Source organism: Dendrobates tinctorius, unplaced genomic scaffold, assembly GCF_039654945.1.
Source record: "Dendrobates tinctorius isolate UK_male_01 unplaced genomic scaffold, ASM3965494v1 ptg000117l, whole genome shotgun sequence".
Taxonomy (NCBI): domain Eukaryota; kingdom Metazoa; phylum Chordata; class Amphibia; order Anura; family Dendrobatidae; genus Dendrobates; species Dendrobates tinctorius.
Window position 1 is genome coordinate 2,149,361 of NW_027361785.1, and position 17,495 is coordinate 2,166,855.

Below are 17,495 nucleotides of genomic sequence, written 5' to 3' on the forward strand. Positions count from 1 at the left end.
TTGTGTTTTATCTTTGTCCAATATTTAAATTTGTTTGGTAATGTGAAACATTTAAGTGTGACAAACATGCAAAAGAATAGGCAATCAAGAAGGAGACAAACTTTCACACAGCTGTCTATAGATAGTATGCCCATGTATAATACACCTGTGCATGTGTTCTATGAAGGTATGTGTTGTAAGTGTGTGTTATATATGACAGGTACAGTGTTTGCTAATATATGCTCCATTGGGAGGGGGATAGGGGATGGGTTCAGGGGTAAAGCCCCCGTCACACACAGCAAGATTGCTGCCGAGTCACAAGTTTTGTGATGCAACAGCGATCTCACCAGTGATCTCGCTGTGTGACATGTATCAGCGACTGCCCCCCCGCCAGGCATCGCTGATCGTGCTCGAAAGCCCTGGACATTTTTTTGATCGCTGGTCTCCCGCTGGCCAGCATGCGTCGCTGCGTGTGGCAGGCGGGAGACCAGCGATCAGTGAGCTGGTATCCAAGGTAAAACGCGGGTAACTAAGCACACACGTCACTTAGTTATCCGCTGTGTACCTTAGATACCAGCGTGCTGGGAGCTGGTATCCAAGGTAAACAGCGGGTTTCTAAGCTCCGTATGGCGCTTAGAAACCCACTGTTTACCTTGGGTATCAGCTCCCTGCACCAGCACGCTGGTATCTAAGGTACACTGCGGGTAACTAAGCAACATGCGTGCATGTTACACGCATCGTCGCTGGTCCTGATCGCTGCTGAGATCTCCCGGTTTGGCAGCTCACCAGCAATAATGTAGCGACACACCAGTGATCCTGACAAAGGTCATATCGTTGTCGGGATCGCTGGTGCCTCGCCATGTGTGATGGGGGCCTTAGTCCCAGTCTAGATTTGTCTAAGCAGTAATGACAGGAGGCAGCCTGTAAGAGAATACAGGTAATGACTTATTGACTGCAATCCCGACCTCTGAAAGCTCTGGTTGGTGCGGTGTGTGGATGAGAAACCTGATCTTGCACCGACCAGACGGCATTGCGCTCCGGGATCACAGTCAGTAAATTACTGCTTGGAATGTATGACTGCGGCTGCTCCCTCCTATCATTACAGCTCTTAACATTTTTTACCTTTCTTTGTGACCAGAACAGTAGGTAGTCATGGGGTCAGTGAAATCCTGAACACAGCTGTGAGTTCATTCCACCCTGACGGTGGAGCTGTAAGTGTGTTCAGGGAGCATGAGGTGAAATCATAAAAGGCAGCCGATGGTTCTTCCTCCCGACTCATCCTATGACGACAGGCGGTATTGTGCAATTGCACCAGCTGAGCTGTGGAAGCTAAAGTAGTGTCCGTTGAGAACCCCCACAGCTCGCATCTCCTGTGACAGCCTGCAGGGGGAGACAAATTCACCGCATAGCTATGGGCTTCAAGAAAATGGTGCTGATCTCCTACCATAGCTGTGACATGAACAGCCCAGGTCACAGCTAGAGGCATCACAAGGCATGAGATGTGGTCTGACAAACTGCAACTCCTATGCCCAGGGGCTGCCATATTTGAGGGGTGCAAGTCTCAAGCTCAGACACTTACACAACAGCAAATGAAAACAGCAGCTCCCAGTGCCTGCAGAAACAATAGCCAGCTATAAAAACAGCAAATTTAATTTATTAAAAATTATTGATTACGATATATAATCAAGTATTAATACAAAAATAAATTGCAGCACCTTACCTTGAAAATATTATATACTCAAAGTAGCAATGTAAATTTATATGCACTAGATAAGCACCAGTTGACTATTGTTCTTATTTTATTAAAATAGCATATTCAACCACCATAAACTGATAATACTTTATTTTCTTTATCCAAGAAGACACTTAACACCACAATAGTGATTCAAAATATTCTTATTTATCAGAGCTGCTTTCAAATTGAAATTTACAGCTGTGAACATTGAGGAGAACAAAGATAAGTAAAAAAAAAAAAAAAAAAAAAAAAGCCGAAAGAAAACCACAAAGCTTTTTCACTCTTCAGGTGTATATCTAAATTGGCAGTATGAAAGAGTGGACCCTTACAAGACTGCCCCATGTAATGCATAGAGTACATACCATATTTAGTACCTACCATATCTTTTATACATATATAAATAAATTGGCAATTTTATTTCCATGTTCACTTCAGCTTCAAAAAGAAACTAGTAATTTAAACCCGTTGTACTCGGCAGAGTCTGAAAAGGACTATATGGTGATTCTTAGCTGGCCCCACCACCAGCAATAGGGCTGACCTGTCCTGAGACGGTTGCCAAAAACAGTCACAGCAAGATATATAAAATGTGGAGATTTCCATGGATTTCCTACTCTACTGTACATAGAAAGACATCTTTAAAAAGTGCAAGGCAATGTTTGCAGTTCTCAAATGTTATTAGGCACATCCATTCCTTTAAAGCAAGCTTCATAGGGAAATTCCAGTTTTATTCTTCATGATACCCCCTCAGAAGTCTATTTTCTTGTAAAAGAAACAAGGGGAAAGGGAGAACAAAAATTACATCCTGTAAACCATCAAGATAGCCCCTCTTCTTCACGGAGTGTTCAGTTATGTCGCATTCTACCTTTTTTTATTCTTGCTGGTTTTGGCTTGGGTATATATTGGTTATTTGCTTGGTATTCAAGTTCTTTGCTAAAGTAGTGAATGGTTTTATTCAAGCCTTCCTCTAGTGGAACCTGAGAAGAATGAATAGCAAGAAAAACCATGTTACCGTAGCTTTTCGAACTTACACCAAGGAGTCAACAAGAATAATAAAGCAAATAAAAAAAACATTTGTGAAAGAAATAAAAACTTTATAGTATCTACTAGCTGAAGAGCCCGGCGCTGCCCGGGCATAGTAACTAACTGTGGTTAGTTATAGAAAATTATAATTATCCTCCATCCCATAGTCCCGTGCCCATATACCCATCATACATATCCACGATCCCATAGGCCCGTGCCCATATACCCATCATACATATCCTCCATCCCATAGTCGAGTGCCCATATACCCATCACACATCCTCCATCCCATAGTCCCATGCCCATATACCCATCATACATATTCTCCATCCCATAGTCGAGTGCCCATATACCCATCACACATCCTTCATCTCATAGTCCCATGCCCATATACCCATCATACATATCCTCCATCCCATAGTCTCGTGCCCATATACCCATCATACATATCCTCCATCCCATAGTCCAGTGCCCATATACCCATCACACATCCTCCATCCCATAGTCCCGTGCCCATATACATATCCGCCATCCCATAGTCCCGTGCCCATATACCCGTCAAACATATGCTCCATCCCATAGTCCAGTGCCAATATACCCATCACACATCCTCCATCCCATAGTCCTGTGCCCATATACAAATCCGCCATCCCATAGTCCCGTGCCCATATACCCGTCATACATACCTCCATCCCATAGTCCAGTGCCCATATACCCATCACACATCCTCCATCCCATAGTACCGTTCCCATATACATATCCGCCATCCCATAGTCCCGTGCCCATATACCTGTCATACATATCCTCCATCCCATAGTCCGGTGCCCATATACTCACACATCCTCCATTCCATAGTCAACCATTATGACATCATAATGAGCGGCGGCGGGGCTTGTAACCTTTGATGACATCAGCGTCGCCATGGCAACCATTGTGACATCATAATGAGGGGCGGGGCTTAGCTTGCACACTGCTTCCCCAGTATGCAAATAGGGGCATTGTGACATCACAATGAGGGGCGGGGCTTGACACGCACACACTTTTCCCCCCAGTATGTAGATAGGGGCAAAATTGTTTGGTGAATTGGAACGCGCGGGGTTGAAATTTCACCTCACAACATAGCTTAGGATGCTCTCGGGGTCCAGACGTATGACTGTGCCAAATTTTGTGGCTGTAGCTGCGACGGTGCGGATGCCTATCCCGGACATACAAAAACACACACACACATACATACATACACACACACACACACACACACACACATACATACACACATACATACACACACACACACACACATACACACATACACACATACACACACATACACACACACTTTGAGCTTTATATATTAGATTAATCTCTAGAGCCCCGTCACACTAAGCGAGATCGCTGCTGAGTCAAGTTTTGTGACTAGTGTTGAGCGATACCAGCCGTTTCTGAAAAATACCGTATCGGAATGGATCGGCCGATCTAAAAAAAAAGTATCGGGTATCACCGATTCCGATACCTGAAGTCCCATTCAAGTCTATGGGACTTCTGGTATCGGAATAAGAAAAACCCTTTTGTCCTTGTACAGTCTCTCGGGGCTGTGTACGGGCCGGCCGGGGGGGCTGTGTACGGGCATCGTCAGATGGGACTTCAAGTCCCATCGGGCTATGCCTGCTACCATGACGGTGATTGACACATTAGCCAATGATGGGACAGTAGTAGTCCCATCATCCAGCTAATGTGTTGAATGTAAAAAGAAAAAAAAAAAACCATACTACATACATACTACATATATACTACATTCATACAACATACTTATATACTACATACATACAACATGCTACAGACATACAACATACATACATTCATACAATACATACATATAGACATACAGTACATACAACAGAGTACATACTCACCATTACTTGTCACTTAGATCCCCGAAGCCAGTGTCATCTAAGGAAAAATATGAAAATAACAAACCACCAAATACTCCCTGATCCGCAGAAATCCACCCACGAGTGAGTGTCCCACGCCGATCTTCCGTGGAGAGCAGCAGCATCAGCTGATGCGACCGCTCTCTACGGGGCTCAGGAATCCAGTGTCGGGAGGTAGGTATCCTTCCGCACTGTATTCCTCCGCCACTGTAAAAAAATAGTCCCTGGTCTCACTTTATGGCAAATGCTGCATGGGAACTTTTTCACACAGCAATGCCAAAAGTGAGACTAGGGACTATTTTTTTACAGTGGCGGAGGAATACAGTGCGGAAGGATACCAACCTCCCGACACTGGATTCCTTGAGCCCCTAGAGAGCGGTCGCATCAGCTGATGCTGCTGCTCTCCACGGAAGATCGGCGTGGGACACTCACTCGTGGGTGGATTTCTGCGGATCAGGGAGTATTTGGTGGTTTGTTATTTTCATATTTTTCCTTAGATGACACTGGCTTCGGGGAACAATGTGACAAGTATTGGTGAGTCTGTAGCATGTTTTTTTTTTTTTTTTTTTTACATTCAACACATTAGCCGGATGATGGGACTACTACTGTCCCATCATTGGCTAATGTGTCAATCACTGTCACACACACGACCCCCGGCAGGCCCGCACAGACCACCGGCAGCCGGCACAGGCACCCGGCACAGACCCCCGGCAGGCCCGTGCAGACCCCCCCGCAGTCGGCACAGACCGCACATCATGATGACGTCATTCCAGCAGCTAATCACAGCCATGCCAATAGTTAACATGCCTAACAGGATGTGCCCACACTTCTGAGGATTCCCATTGGCTAAATCAAATCGAGCAGGCTGAAAGCTTTATGGGAACTTCCGATTCCAATATCCGATACGAAAAAAGTATCAGAAGTCAGTATCGAAATTCCGATACAGTTAATATCGGCCGATACCCGATACTTGCGGTATCGGAAAGCTCAACACTATTTGTGATGCAACAGCGACCTCAGCATCGATCTCGCTGTGTGTGACACCTATCAGCGACCGCCCCCCCCCCCCCCACCAGGTATCGCTGATCGTGCAGGAGTGCCCTGGGCCATTTTTTGATCGTTGGTCTCCCGCTGGCCAGCACGCATCGCTTCGTGTGGCAGCAGGAGACCATCGATCAGCAAGCTCCCAGCGTTGTAAGCAGACGCTGGGAGCAGGTATCCAAAGTAAACAGCGGGTAACTATGCACGCGCGTCGCTTAGATACCCGCTGTTTACCTTGGATACCAGCTCCCAGCGCGAGCACGCTGGTATCCAGGGTACACAGCGGGTAACTAAGCGACGCGCGCGCTTAGTTACCCGCGTCCTTGCTGGTCCTGATCTCTGGTGAGTCTGCCTGTTTTACAGCTCACCAGCGATCATGTAGCGACACACCAGTGATCCTGACCAGGTCATATTGTTGTCGGGATCGCTGGTGCGTCACTATGTGTAACGGGACCCTAACTGTACTGAGGCAATAATGCTATGATTAGATCCAGTATACATACCACAGGTTCCCATCCAAGTAGAAGTTTGGCTTTCTGGATATCTGGTTTTCGCCTTTGTGGATCATCTTGAGCTTCTGAAAGAAACTGTATATCTCCACCACTCCCTTTCATGAAAGAATAAACAGTTAAGACTGGTTTGAGTTTTTGCAGAACCATTAAAGCAAAAAAAGATTATTACTACCCCTGCCAAGTATGTACTTTGAGAAAAATTGCACCTGAACAAGGGCAGCATGACACTAATGCCGGCATCTTGTGATTAGTGGACCCCGGCGATGTCATGAAGTGCATTTTACCATTATATTGGAGGGGTCTATGTAATTGCAAGAAGTACCCATTATGTTGGCATTGAAATGACGGACCAGTAAGTTTCCTCTTCCTTGGATGGCAGCCACGAAGTACAAAAAATTACACGGGACCAAGTTAGTGGAAATCTGTGTGCTGATCTTTATAAATCTGACAATTTTAAGTGCAGTATCACAGTGTCCAATGTTTCCCATGGATCAAAAAGGCTGGCCTAGGATATTCTGCCAAACCCTAATTCAGACACCAATTTAACACGTACAAATTCTATCAAGTGTTTTTCAAGCATAGAACTTTTACATATTCTAGTCTATGGCACAGTTAATATGTCTATTTTGGGGCAGAACTCTGGTCTGTAACCCAGTTCAAAATCTGACAAACTAGCCAAGTTTGTAAATTTGTCTGTTTGGAGCCATATCACATGCTGTCTATTTGATAATAAAAGCCTGAGAAGCCTAGCTTTTCTCTAGTCACCCTCCACGACAGTACCATAGGAAGATACTCCCAGTTCTAACAGGACAGGAAACAGTTCAAATAGCGCCCCCCCTCCACTTCCTCTCTCCAGTGGTTTTTTCCTGTCCCTAGGGGGCATGATGAGGTCATTCTGCGGTGCTCTGTGGCTTCCAACAGACTGCCTAGCTTACCTTTTTCAAAGCCTGGCAGCTGAGGCGATCGCTCTGGCCTTCCCCTCCTGAGAGCTGCTCCAGTATCTTCTGGACACGGGACTCTTCTACCCTTACTGCGCCTTCCAGTAAAGCAGGGTGGCAGGAGCCGGGGGCCTCCGAGCTCCCCTTTTTTCTGCCACCTCATGTTGTGTCAGGGGCTGTAACTGGAAGTGATGTCAGACGCAGGCAGTGTCGTGGTCAGTTGAAGTCACTTCCGGTTGCATTCCTATGTGGAATGCACCGCTGGAAGTACCACTTGCAAGGGGCACTTGTGCTTGGCCGGGGCATAGTGGATCGATGCGCACCTGGCATCCTGGAATCTGAGTGGAGCACACCAATAATGGCTAGAATTGTCTGCACCTGGAGGACATTCCAAGGAGAGGGGGAGGCTCATCCCATCAGAATGTCGCGCTGGGATCTTGGCACCTATACAAGTAGCCCAGTTTGAAGACACCACAAGGAATGCTATGTTGGAGGGTGGTCGTGCTTCATGCTCTGTATCTGCAGAACCCAGTGCGGTCCCGAACCCAGTAAGTACCTGACTTTGGTATCTGTATCTTTGAAGCAGGAATGTCCTTAGGGAGTTATACTTACTAGTGTCTTCTCTCCTCTTTAGGGAGAGGAGGATCCTGCTCCAAAAAGGAAAGGCAAGTTGTCCCATAAATGTGCCATCTGTCTTAAATTACCTTCTTTACACAAGAAACGACTGTCAAAACTGCACAAACAAAATTGTTAAAGAGGAACAGCCCTCTTTGATAGAAGAGTTAGGCTAAGTGCACACGTACCGGAACTCGCGGAAATTACCGCGAGAATTCCGGAATTCCAGTCCGCGGGAAAATCGCATTTTAAATTCCCGCGATTTTCCCGTGGAAAAACTAGCATTTTGCAAGCGTACTTAGCTTGCAAAATGCTAGCGTTTTCCAAGCGATCTGTAGCATCGCTTGGAGAACTGATTGACAGGTTGGTCACACTCGTCAAACACAGTGTTTGACAAGTGTGACCAACTTTTTACTACTGAGGCCGCCTATGCAGCATCAATAGTAAAAGATAGTATGTAAAAAAAAAATAAAAATAAAAAACGGTGTTATTCTTACCTTTCGACGTCTCGCGCAGCCGTTCCCAGTAATCCTTTGCGAAAATGCCCGCGATGACGTCCGTTCTCGCGGGATCGCGACGTCTCGCGGTAATTCGCGATGACGTCGCGTGAATGACCGTGAGACTTCGCGATCCCGCGAGAACGGACGCCATCGCGGGCATTTTCGCAAAGGATTACTGGGAACGAAAGCGTGAAGAGAAGCGGGAAGACTGCGCGGGACGTCGGAGGGTGAGAATAACAATATTTTTTATTTTTATATTCTATTTTTTACAGGGATATGGTACCCAAAGCCTGGAGGACAGTCTCCTCTCCTCCGGACCGTGGGTACCATCCGCAAATGTTCTGCTTACTTTCCGCATGTTGTGCACAGCCACATGCGGGAAGTAAGCGGAACAATGCATTCCTATGGGTGCGGGATCGCCGCAATTCCGCAAATTAATGAGCATGCTGCGGTTTTTACCGCAAAGCGATTCCGCCGCGGTAAAAACCGCAGCATTAGCACAGCATTGCGGAATCCCATAGGAATGCATGGGATGCTTATTTTTCGCGGCAAAATCACACGGTTAAAACCGCCGTGGAAACGCGAAAAAAACGCCCCGTGTGAACTCAGCCTTAAGGGGAATGTTTCGCCAGGAAGTCCAAAAACCATCCCCAGCCTTTTTCCCCAGTTCTTCACAGCAATCAGAGGAAACAAAAAAAAAGAAGATATCCATGGAGGAGCAGTCTGACTGACTCTCAGGGAGGTCCAAGATTCTTCACTAGTGAGTGGTGGGAAGAAGGCAAATCTGTTTTAGGGACTGAACGGTCATAAAGCAGTAAAAACGATTACTTTGCATCAGAAGATATGGAAGAGCTTCTGACAGCGGTGAGAACAATTATAAATGTAGAGGAAGAAGAGATTGTTCAAAACACAGTTCAGAATGAAATGTTTGGGGGTCTAAGAACTCAGAAGTTAGTATTTCCAGTACATGAGAACGTACATGAGTGGATACTGGATGAGTGGGAACTGCCGGAAAAGCGTTTAGTAACACCTACAGAGCTTAAAGGAAGATTCCCGCTGGAGGAGAAAAAAGCCAAATGCTAGACAAAAGTGGGAAAAAGCGGATATTCAAGCAGCAAAAAAGATGACCTTGCCTTTTAAGATTCCTCAGACGGATCGTCTGCTGAAAAAATCCTGGGAGACGTCCGCGTCTTTTTTGAATGCTAACATTGTATCCACCTGTGTAGCCAGATCAATGTTCCGGGGCCTAAATCAGCTGGAAGAACACCTCAAGATGGGTACTTCAAGAGAAGAGCTATTGGTGTCTATACCTCTCACAAAAAGCCACGGGGTTCCTGGTAAACGCCTCCACAGAGTCGGAAAGATGGCAGCTAGATCTTCAGTCTTATCAAATTCAGCTAGAGTGTTGTGGCTGAAGTTATTGGCAGACACATCCCTCAAAGACCAAACTTTGCTCTATTACCTTCAAAAGGGTAGTATATGTTTGGTCCAGCCCTAGAGGAATTATTGGAAAAGGCAATAGACAAGAAGAAAGTGCTGCCAGAACCCAAAGTGCCTAAGAGCAGTCCTTTCATCCCTCTGAGAATCAACAGTCCTCGTATAGGGCAAAGGGGGAACCAAGATGATGGAGCTATCCCAAGGCAGGTAGAGGCAGAAACATCTTACTCTACCAGAGACAACATCAAGAAATAGGGGGTTGGTATCAGTGTTCCTCCCCAGTGGGAACTTCTTACGCTCAAAGGGTGCAGCAATCAGTCCAAACCAGGATAAATATAGAGTTCTCCTCCAGACCTCCACAAATATTGAAAGTAACCTCCCTGTCATCTCAGGAGTTACAAAGTACCTTAATGTCTGGTCTCCAAAAGTTACTCTCCGCTGGGGTGGTATCCCCAGCTCCGAAAACACTGCTGAACAGGACATTATTCCCACGTGTTCCTAATAAAAAAACAAACAAATAGACGAAACAGGATAATAAGTTTAAGACCTCTAAATATGCATATAAAGTACAGGAAGTTGAAGATGGAATTGTTAAAAAGCACCATTCCATTGGTAGGACAAGGCTTCTTAATGGCGACCATAGACCTCCGGGATGCTTACTATCATATCCCCATTCACCTAACACATCAAAGATATTTGAGGTTTGCAGTAGCTCAGGGACAGCAAATACGTCGCTATCAGTTAAAAGTCCTCCCGTTCAGCATTTCTTCAGCATCACGGCTATTCGCCAAAATAATGGCGGAGGTGATGGCATCCTTCCAGAACAAACATCTGCATTGTGACTTACCTAGATGACCAGCTACTCCTAGGCCAATAAGAAACTGCCCACGAGGGCCACATATGAAAAGTTCTGGGTCTTCTTACATCTTTGGGATGGTTAATAAACTACCAAAAATCCAATCTGGTTCCATACACAAGGAAAATCTTCTTGGCAATAATGTTAGACTCACAATACCAGATGTGTCAACTGCCGAAGGAGAAAAATACTGATACGGTCCAAGATAACAGCAAAGAAAAGTATCTCTCAGGGACAAAGTTAGCACTAGGGTCCATGACCTTCTGTATCCCAGCGGTAGATTGGTCTCAGGCTCACACAAGATGCTTGCAATCCAACATAACTCTTCACTTACCAGGCTGAGTAAGAGCCTCCCTCAGTTGGCTCAACCTGGAGAATTTGAGCAAGGGAGTAGCCTTTGATCAAAATCCCCTATCAACCGTCACAACACATGCCAGTGGAAGAGGATGGGGAGTCATGATCTCCTATGCCACATTCCAGGGGGTATGGTCCCAAGATTTCAGCATTTGCTTTTACAACTTCAGGGAATTGAAGGCGGTAGAAGAAGCACTAAAAGGTGCAGTTGACTTTGTAAAAGGGATGCGTATAAAACGTATATTCGGACAATATGACTACAGTGGCTCATCTGCGACACCAAGGGAGCGCGAATCCTGAAAGCATGAAGGCAATTTCAAGCAGGATTTTTGCTTGGGCAGAACGACATGTGCTCTGCATATCTGCATTCCATCTAAAGGGAAAAACGATACACCCAGGAGAATGGAGCTTAGATGGTGGAGTATTTCAGGTGTTAACAGAAAAATGGGGTCTCCCAGAAGTAGACCTGTTTGCTACTCGTCTAAATACAAAAGTGAGAAAATACTTCTCTCTGGACCAGAACGACATGCATAGCGGTGGATACTTTCACCCACTGCTGGAACTTCAAGTTCTCTTGGATTCCCCTCGTTGCAGAAAATAAGGAGGGACAAGACAAAGACCATACTAGTAGCGCCTCATAGGTCAAGAAGAAGCTGAAGCTCTCTGATCAATTTATAGGCAGATGGGTTATTTCACCAAACGTCTCCACCAAGGGCCGATTTGTCACTCCAAAGACAACATCTGCAAGGAGTTTGTATGTTCTCCCCGTGTTTGTGTGGGTTTCCTCCCACATACCAAAGACATACTGAAAGGGAAGCTAGATTATGAGCCCCATTGGAGACAGTCATGATAATGTGTGCAAACTGTAAAGCGCTGCGAAATGTTAGTGCTATATAAAAATAAAGATTATTATAAGGTGGTAAAGACTAGGGATGAGAGAATAGCTTTGGATGACTCCTTATCCGAATAGCTATAGCGCTTACGCAATAGCTGCATCGGGAACCTGGATAGCTTCCGATAATCAGCTGTTCGACGCCACAGCTGCATGTGTCGCGGCTGTGTGACAGTCACAACACATGCAGCTGTAGCACCCAACAGCTGATTATAAGGAGCGCTCCTGGTATCCGGGCTCTCGATGCAGCTATTCTGTAAGCGCTATAGCCATTTGGATTAGGTGCTATCCGAAGCTATTCACTAACTCCTAGTAAAGACACTTCAAGGAAGCCAGTAACCAATTCTATCTAACAAGTTCTGGAAAACATTCATATTCTGGTGTGGTTCTAACCCACCAAATGAATTACATCTGAATGTGGGGCAAAGCTTTTTTTTTTTTTTTTTTTTTTAGAAACAGAGAAAGGTCTGAAGACTCGCACTTTGAAAGTCCAAGTTGCAGCCTTCAGCTTGTACTTTGATCAGACTCTAGCTTACTATCGCTGGGTGAGAAGATTTGATATCAGCCTTTCATCTGCAACCTAGGGTTCCTAATTAGGTCCCAACCAGGGTTCTGAATGTGGTTCTCAAAGGCCTCACAGTACCTTCATTTGAACGTATAGAAATTATAGACTTCGATAGATTTTCTAGGAAAGCAGCTTTCACGACAGCAAGAAGAGTGGGTGAACTACAGGCCCGCTCAGAGAATCATAATTAAGAACCTTAAAAGGACAGATTTATTTTTGCCTAGATCCATCCTTTTTACCCAAGATATCCTCGGAGTTCCATAGGTCCCAATAAATCATACTGCCTTATTTTTGTCAAAACTCGTCCAATAGTACAGAAACGGAGTTTCATACACTGGACGTATGAAGAACTGTCCATCACTATCTTCAAAAGGTCAAGACTCTGGAGGAAGAACCAGAAAATCTTCATATAACATTGTGGGAAATATAAGGAAAAGAAAGCTTTGAAAAGCACAATCGCAAATTGGATTAAGGCGGCAATATGCGAAGCTTAAGAAAACCGAAAATTGGTACCTCCAGAGTAGTTTACAGAACACTCCACCAGAGCTGTATCAGTCTCATGGGCTGAGAGGGTAAGTGCCTCCATCGATCAGATGTGTAGAGCTGCCACCTGTTCCTTGGTCCATACTTTTTCAAAACATTACAGACCAGATTTACAGTCTAATATCAGTTTGGCCTTTGGAAGCAAAGTTCGCCAAGCCATTTTCCCTCCCTAAAAATGATTCTTTGGCATTCCTCCTATGGTGCTGTCGTGGAGGATGACTAGAGAAAATAGAATTAGACTTCCCAGTAATTTGATTTCTAGGAACCTACAATTCCACCCTATTTTGTGGTTTCATTTGGGCGATGTAAAATATTGAAGCATACCCGTGTAGTCCTTTATAAATACATTGGAAAGGAAGGAGGGGGGCCATTTGACACCTGTGTTTCCTGTCCCTATTAGGGCGGGGAGTATCCTCCTATGGTGCGGTCGTGGAGAAATCCTAGAAATCAAATTACAGGTAAGTCTAATTTTATTTTTTCCTTTTGCATATGAGAAAAAACTGATGAAAAAAAAAAACTAAGTGACAAACACTAATGAAAAATTGGTCATTTTTTTTGTACTAGAAAAATGATCATTGTCTGAATAACGTCCGTTTTTGTCACGTGTCTTACTTATGTCACAAATGAGGTCCAGCACCCAGCATGGTCACAGTCAGGGGACCTCCTTTATTTTCCAGGGGCAAAGTGGATATGCAAGAGTAGTTTGCATTTCAAGAATGGAGACAAAAAAAACAATCAAAAACAGCAACATTTAACCCTTTAGTGACAGAGCCAATTTGGTACTTAATGACCAAGCCAATTTTTACAATTCTGATCACTGTCCCTTTATGAGGTTATAGCACTGGAACGCTTCAACGGATCTCACTGATTCTAATTTTTTTCATGACATATTGTACTTCATGTTAGTGATAAAATTTCATCACTATAACTTACACTTATGAAAAAAAACACGCAAAATTTTCTAAATGTGAAATTTCCAAAATTTTAATTTTTGTACAATTAAATCAGAGCGATGTCACAAAATAGTTAATAAACCACATTTCCTACATGTCTACCTTTACGTCAGCACAATTTTATTTTTGTTAGGACATTGTAAGGGTTTTTTGTTGACCAGAGATTTATTTTCCAACAAAATTTACAAATTTTTTTTTTTCTTCCAAGGGACCACCTCACATTGGGGGGGGTCAATATAACAGAAAAAACCCAAAAGTGACACCATTCTAAAAACTGCACCCCTCAAGGTACGTAAAACCACATTCAAGAAGTTTATTAACCCATCAGGTGCTTCATGAGAACGAAAGCAATGTGGAAGGAAAAAATGAACATTTACTTTTTCCACAAAAAAATTACTTTGGAACAAATTTTTTTTTATTTTTAGACTGGTATTAGGAGTACATGGACCACAAAATTTGTTTTGCAGATTCTCCTGAGTACGCAGATACCCCATATGTGGGGAAAAGCCACTGTTTGGGTGCAAGGCAGGGTTCAGAAGGGAGGGAGCACGATTTGACTTTTGAACGCAAAACTGGCTCGAATCAATGGTTGTGCCATGTCGTGTTTGGAGACCCCCTGATGTACCTACACAGTGGAAACACCCCAACTCTCACCTTAATGGGAAAATGGAAATAAATACATTTTATTTTACTTTTTTTATTTTTACCTAAGGGGGTGATAAAGGGGGTTTGATTTACTATTTTTTTTTATTTTGATCACTGTGATAGACCCTATCACAGTGATCAAAATGAAGTAATAGGAAAAATTTCCTATGGGGGCCGGCCAGCATATCTCTCCTCTGATGTTAATGGCGATCGCAACACCGGGGTCGGTAAAAATAAACCGGTAGCCGAGACCCCGGAGAAAATTCCAACTCTAGGGGCACTACACCCTTATTCATCAGCACCGTTAACGTCGCTGTGGTTTAAGTAAACTTAACTGCCGCCATTAAAAGGCATATCGACTGGTGGTTAAGGGGTTAACAGTTTATATACTAGATACTATTTTTGCTGCACAAGTTTTGGAGTTGCAGCGCAACCACAATACTTTTCTAAAACCGCATCTTATGAAAATTGTGGGCTATTTGATAAAACAAAAGAAAATACACAGTAATCAGATCAGCCCACTGGACCTCTAGCCAAGAACACGCAAGGATATGAATGGATACATGTTATACTGAACCGCTCACACAAACGTTCAGTATACATCTGCGCAGATGCGCCTTCACTATAACAATGTCAATAGATTTCAAAGCACTTTCATGGTGACAGGTTCCCTTTCAATACAAAGATATGTGTTGTAAGGACAAACAGACATTTGGAATAATACATTTTAATTTGGACAGCTACATGGCAGAAGAAGTCTAAGGCCTGTTTCACACTTCCGTTTTTTGAAGTCAGTCAAAATCCGCCAATTTTCAAAAAAACAGATCCGCCAAAAAAGGGGCGGATCTGTTTTTCCCCCATAGACTTACATTAGCGGCGGATCTTAACTGACGGTCGTGCGTCCCACCCGTTATTTGACGGATCCGTCAAAATGTTAGCGTCTCACGGGCGGATGGGACGGACTATGCAACACTTTTTTTTAGCGACGGTCCGCTACTTTGTAGCACACATGCCCGTCAGATTTTCCCTGCCGAGCATATTAATCCTAAATACCGTTCTGGAAGCGCCGACAAAAAAAAAAAAAAATTTCTCTAAATTTCCATCGCTTTGCATTTTCGGCGAGTCCGACCAAAATAGCGGCCGCTAACATCCGTATGTCACATAACGCAGGCGGATCCGTTACTTTTCGGTTTCGGCGGATGTCAACTGACCGCCAACAACGGAAATGTGAAACAGGTCTTAGCTGTAGGTTTATCTTCACCATCCAAATGATTCCATGGGATTAATTAGATATTTATAGACTGGGATATGGCAATGTTACAAGCCAACCATAGTGCATGCCATTGGGTTCAGCTATAAAATCAATAAAACACTTGCAAGAAAAAAAATGGTATCAATACTAATCAAAGCCCTTTATCAGCAATTCACACAGTGCACATACTGAGTGGACTAACAAGTCCCCCATTTACAGTCTGAGGGAATATATATATATATATATATATATATATATATATATATATATATATATATATATATATATATATATATATATATATATAAATATATATTTTTTTTTTTTCTTCTCGTCATTACACACCTAATCAACAATTAGCAGGATTTCTCAATGGGGCGAGAACTCACCTACAAGTTGCTTAATTAATCTGGCAAATTCCAGGATGGTGTGCTCTTCTGGGTTTCCCTGTGGAGAAGAAAACAGAAGATTAAAACTTTAATTGCAAATTGTAATTAATATCTTCACTGCTGAGATTAATGATTAGCTTTAAAACTTTCAGTTATTTAGACTCCAATTACTTTACCAGTTGAAATGAACAGTAACGTACGAAATAATGATATTGTAGATTAGCTTTACCCTTCAGCGAGTCACGTGCCGATCAATTTGTTGCCTCCCTTACATACTAATGTGGATACATGCTTCCCTGGCTTTTGAGTCATCCAGAGCATGTCAATTTACATCACTCGCAATATACTGCTTGTCAATTTACACTACAGATATGCTTAAAACATCATCCGCAGCTCTGTTATACTGGAAAGCGGTTTAATTTTGGACACGAGCCTAAAACATTTGCGATCGTGGAAAGAAAAAAATGCTACAAAATGATAATGCTTTTAAAAATAAAAAATAAGAATAGAAATGTCAGCTTATATGTTGAGATCACTGACATTACTAAGGCTGTAACCATACAGCCTTGAAGATCTCACATTACTACACGTCTTTTCAGGCAATTGAAGGCTTTAGGGCAAATTGCAATACTGCAAACTAATTTGCCAGGATCTTCAAATCTTTTAAAAATTTGACTTTGAGAAATGTTTTGAAAATATGCGATCCATCCCCAGAACATACCCATAAATAAGCCTCCAACAGAGTTACATTATTTAATAGGAGAGAAGATATGTTGCGGTCAAATCATGCCCTTTTACTCTATTCTTTTTTTTACTTTTAGGCTATGTGCCCATGCTAGCGTTTTTAAACGCTCAGGAAACGGATCCCCTTTCCCAGAAAACGCGCGTCTTTTTCCGCACGGTTTTTGCCAAAAAGCTGCGTGTTTTTGACACGCGTTTTCTGGGAACATTGGGGAAGGCTAAAAACGCTCAGCAATGCGGGAATTAATGAGCATGCTGCGTTTTTAGCTGCTAAGCGATTCCTGAGCGGTTAAAAACGCATGCATTGGCACAGCCAAAAACGCATGCTAATTAATTTGAAGCATCTTTTAAGCGTTTCTGCAGCGTCTGATCTGGCACAAATGCTGCAGAAACGCTTAAAAAAACCAACGTGGGCACACAGCCTTAAGGTTGGAATCACAAATGCAATTTTAATATTTTAAGCGACACCCAGGAGTAAAAGGAGGGAATGATTGACATTTAATCCCAGATTCATGAAAGATTTTGCCAGAATTCTAGCAAAAAAAAAAAAAAAAAAGCACAACCTGCCAAAAAATATGGTAAGGCTGTATTTTCGCATAT

At 43.5% G+C, this 17,495-nt stretch overlaps 1 protein-coding gene across 3 annotated transcripts in view; it reads right to left on the reverse strand.

The window, feature by feature from the left end:
- Nucleotides 1-1,613: 1,613 nt before the first annotated feature.
- UXS1 (UDP-glucuronate decarboxylase 1) overlaps nucleotides 1,614-17,495 on the reverse strand; it is a 102,828-nt gene continuing 86,946 nt past the window's right edge. For 2 of the 3 annotated variants that reach the window (XM_073590480.1, XM_073590481.1), the window contains exons 13-16: nucleotides 16,155-16,212; nucleotides 6,207-6,310; nucleotides 2,577-2,688; nucleotides 1,614-2,473 (exon numbers count right to left, since the gene is read on the reverse strand). In XM_073590480.1, coding sequence (XP_073446581.1) covers nucleotides 2,439-2,473; nucleotides 2,577-2,688; nucleotides 6,207-6,310; nucleotides 16,155-16,212 — 309 coding nt within the window. In that variant the 3' untranslated portion in view covers nucleotides 1,614-2,438. Of the gene's footprint in view, nucleotides 2,689-6,206; nucleotides 6,311-16,154; nucleotides 16,213-17,495 lie in introns of all 3 variants that reach the window. The other variant, XM_073590482.1, reaches the window with a different exon arrangement.